We start from the raw sequence: 4366 nt of genomic DNA, 5'->3' as shown, positions 1-4366 counted from the left end.
TCCATCTTCTTAGGCGAAGAAGTCCCGGAAGCATTCTACTCTTTCTACATGCTCTCAATGGTCTCATCAGACCCCATGGATTCAATGATCCCTTTGATTCAGATGACTTCCAAATTAAATGTATAACCCCTACATCACCAGCTGCCCACTGGACATCATGAACTGCATGACCCTTAGGCAGCTCAAAAACAGCCCTGAAAAAATGGGACACTCTCTTATTCTGCCAAGTTTCCCCCTAAACTATTTCTATCAAGAGCACCCCCATTCTTCCAGATACTTAGGTTCCCATCTTGTGAAAGATTATTCAATTATTGATCATTTATTTTTAACCACACTCTATGCATATATGTGTATATATACATATATGTGTATATATATGAGAGAAAGTGAGAGAATGAGAATTTAGTTGTTTAGTTCATATAAATCCTTGTAATTTAAGAAGTTGGTATGACATTCAGCGGAGGCTGACAGGATCTTGCCTCTAGCCAACCTGCCTGTTAGCTAACTTCATTTTTCACAAAGCTCCAGCAGAACCTAGCTAAGCTAAGGCTAAGCTCCTCATTTTCACTAAAAGCAAAGCTGTAACTTATAGGTGATAGGGACTTCAGGTCACCTGGGGCAGAAAAACCTCCATGCCCTGAGTGTTGGAAATTTCTAAATTATGATTTGAAAGTTTTGTGTATATTTTGATGAACTTTTGAGGAACCAGTAAATAAAACAATTACAAATGGACAGATCTTTACTCCAAAGGGTCTTTAAAATTGATTGATTGAGTAAAATTGATCGATTTTAAAGTTGCAGTTGGAATTTTAAAAACTGTGTCTAATGGTAGCCATTGATGGGACAGGAGGAGGGTGGTAAAAAAGAAAAAGAAAAAATTTACATGATAATTTTATTATATATTCAAAAGGAGTAGCAAGTTGTATATAATAGATTTGCAGTTTCATATGAAATCATCTTTTTAATTGTACTACATTATGGAAATGCTTGTTTTATTTCATAAATTAAAAATAAAACAAATACAAAATTTTTTTTAAAAACGTGTTTTATCAATCGTAGAATCTGTTTAGTAGATATTCAATGAAATGGAGAGTCAGTAATATTCAGAGAAGTATTAAAATAACAAACTTAGGAAAATAGTATAGGAGAAATTACAATAAAATTCCTGCCAGTTTAAATAACTCCAAAACTCAGAATTTAAAAAAAAAAAAGTCTATCAAAGTTAGTCATCACACAATGTGGTTGTTACTGTGTACAATGTTTTCCTGGTTCTGCTCACTTCACTCAGCATCAGTTCATTTAAGTCTTTACAGGTTTTTCTGAAGTTTGCCTGTTCATTACTTCTTATAGTATAAACAGTATTGCATTACATTCATATACCACAACATGTTCAGTCATTCCCCAATTCATGGACATTCCTTCAATTTCCAATTCTTTGCTGCCACAGAAAGAACTTCTATAAATATTTTTGTACTCTTGGGAATTCTTTAAAGTAATCTTTAAGAACTAGGGGGGAAAGCCTGGCATGTGGTAAATACTGTAGAAATGAATTGTTGCTACCTCTTTAATTGACTGTACTTACTCCATACTCAATACTGGGTTTTCAGTGTCATTAGACAGAATGACTAGAATGTCGAGGGAGATAGGATGACTGATTTTGCCTGTAACATCTTTGGAAAAGGCATTCTTTTGAACAGCTTTTCTCTTCTAACTTAAAATAAAAAGTCGGTAAGGCAGGTTACTTTTGATCTTAATGCTTACATCATAAATGTATCTATTAGAGAATGTGACAAAACATTTGAAAAGTTAATAATGCACATATTTTGGTTTATTTAAGAAACTAATGATAAGTGACTAACTGTTGGGAGAAAAGCAGAGCAAAATCCTCTTGAGAGGTCTTTTGTCTGTGAGCTTCCTTTGGACTTCTTACTTAACTTGTGAAAAGATCTCACCAGCCCTGCTGACAGTGTTCAGAGACTGTGCAATGCTGCAGTTGAAGGCACTAGGACCTCCCAGCCAAAGTAAGGAAACTTAGGGGTTAAACTTTAAATAAGAAGTGAGTTTCATCTGTCATCATTTAGAAAATCATGAAATTATATCTGTTAATAATTGGTATATAGTAAAGTTACATTTGTGAACCAACTATTCACTGGGTGTAAACTAGCGCTCAGTGTATTCTGTAAGACTCCAGAATGTGCTGTTTGTGCCGACTGTCCTCCTTATCCAACATTACACCAGCTTGGCTCCCCAACGTTTCCTGGGGTAGTTGCTTCCTTTTACTTACTCAGTGGATTAAAGCTTTTTAAGTCCTATTGTCAAGCTGTACTCTGAAGCCCACTTGCAGTGGTCAGCTGTACTCCCCCTTCCTCTATCCTACCTACAGATGGGACCAAGTGGGGAGTTTGAAAACCTATCAAATATTTATTTAGCTATAATTTAGAACATATGTGCACATGGTGAAATTTCCTTCCAATATGTATATTTAATGTATGGAAAGGTTAATGAATACGGCATAAATTTGAACTGACATTGTAAAGGATTACTGTCACATGAACAAAATAACTATATCCTGCCTTAACATATTGTGGGAAAAATTTAGAAGTTAGGCTTCTGCAGTAGAACAAGGGAATTCTGAGAAGGATTTCCAAGATCTCTTGTGGATACTTCCTCAACCAATCAGAAAGTGCCCCAGACATTCTGCAAAACAACTAGTTGCTTAAGAAAGAGCCCTGGAGGCTAAACCGGTTGCAACACCTTGGGGTCAAAGAGTCGGCAATGGCTTTTATCCACTACACTTGCTTAATGAGCCCCCCACCCCCGTGGAGATGGCCACCATTTTTGAACATGGGATGCATGAAATGGGAGGAGTTAACATGAGAAGGAGGGATATGGGACGGGCAGTTCAGGAAGATTATAACTCAGATAACCTAGACCAATCCTAGTTCTGATGGGGGGAGCAGGACCATACTAACAGTATAAAGCTGGCTATCACTTCTGCACGGTATGCCTCTCCCACCAGGAGGTGCACTCGATTGTTGCGAGAACCATAATAAGCTATTCTTTCACTATGGACTTAGTTTTCTTATTAAGAGCAAGACTCCACACGGCATTGCAACTGGGAAAGCAATGGGCAGTGGCAGCTTGCCCAGGCTAATTTTCCAACCCTGCTGAGGGGGTCCAAGGGTCTCTATTTTCTAACAATATGATGAATGAAGTTCCTAGGGTTTCTCCTCACTGTGAATTCTCTGATGTAAAGCAAGACTGGAGGTGAATCGGAAAACCTTTCCACATTGATTGCATCTCTAATGCTTCTCTCGACTGTAAATTTTCTGATGTTTAGCAAGACTGGAGCTCTGTGAGAAAGCCTTTCCACACTAATAACATTCAAAAGGTTTCTCTCCATTATGGATTCTCTTATGTGCAGTAAGACTGGAGTTCCGTGTGAAAGCCTTTCCACATTGATTACATCCATAAGGCTTCTCTCCACTGTGAATTTTCTGATGCTTAGCAAGATGGCCTCTCTGTGTGTAAGCCATTCCACATTGATTACATACATAGGGTTTCTCTCCAGTGTGACTTCTCTGATGTGCAGCAAGATTGGAGTTCTGTGTGTAAGTTTTTCCACATTGATTACATCCATAAGGCTTCTCTCCAGTGTGGATTTTCTGATGTGCAGCAAGACTGGAGCTCTGTCTGAAAGCCTTTCCACATTGATTACATTCATATGGTTTCTCTCCAGTGTGGATTCTCTGATGTTTAGCAAGACAGGAGCTGAATCTGAAAGCCTTTCCACATTGATTACATTCATAAGGCTTCTCTCCAGAGTGGATTCTCTGATGCTCATCAAGATTGGAGCTCTTTATAAAAGTCTTTCCACATTGATTACATTCATAAGATTTCTCTCCAGTGTGGATTTTCTGATGTACACAAAGACTGGAGCTGAATCTGAAAGCCTTTCCACACTGATTACATTCATAAGGTTTCTCTCCAGAGTGGATTCTCTGATGGGCATCAAGACTGGAGCCCTTTGTGAAAGCCTTTCCACATTGATTACATTCATAAGGTTTCTCTCCAGTGTGGATACTCTGATGCTCATCAAGATTGGAGCTCTGTGTGAATGTTTTTCCACATTGGCTACATTCATAAGGTTTCTCTCCAGTGTGGATTCTCTGATGTACATTAAGACTGGAGCTCTGTGTGAAAGCCTTTCCACACTGATTACATTCATAAGGTTTCTCTCCAGTGTGGATTCTCTGATGCTCATCAAGACTGGAGCTCCGTGTGAAAGCCTTTCCACAGTGATTACATTCATAAGGTTTCTCTCCAGTGTGACTTCTAAGATGTGCAGCAAGATTGGAGTTCTGTG

The 4366-nt window shown here is 38.3% G+C and overlaps 1 protein-coding gene across 1 annotated transcript in view; it reads right to left on the bottom strand.

The window, feature by feature from the left end:
• Positions 1-3374: 3374 nt before the first annotated feature.
• The window catches only part of LOC114041555 (zinc finger protein 420-like), a 19252-nt gene continuing 18260 nt past the window's right edge, over positions 3375-4366 (bottom strand). Inside the window, exon 5 of the mRNA XM_027860065.1 lies at positions 3375-4366. This exon is cut by the window's right edge and continues 578 nt beyond it. Coding sequence (XP_027715866.1) covers positions 3375-4366 — 992 coding nt within the window.

The sequence above is a fragment of the Vombatus ursinus genome, unplaced genomic scaffold (assembly GCF_900497805.2).
Source record: "Vombatus ursinus unplaced genomic scaffold, bare-nosed wombat genome assembly UNPS02014175.1, whole genome shotgun sequence".
NCBI classification, from domain to species: Eukaryota; Metazoa; Chordata; class Mammalia; order Diprotodontia; family Vombatidae; genus Vombatus; species Vombatus ursinus.
This window is presented reverse-complemented; position numbering and strand designations above follow the sequence as displayed.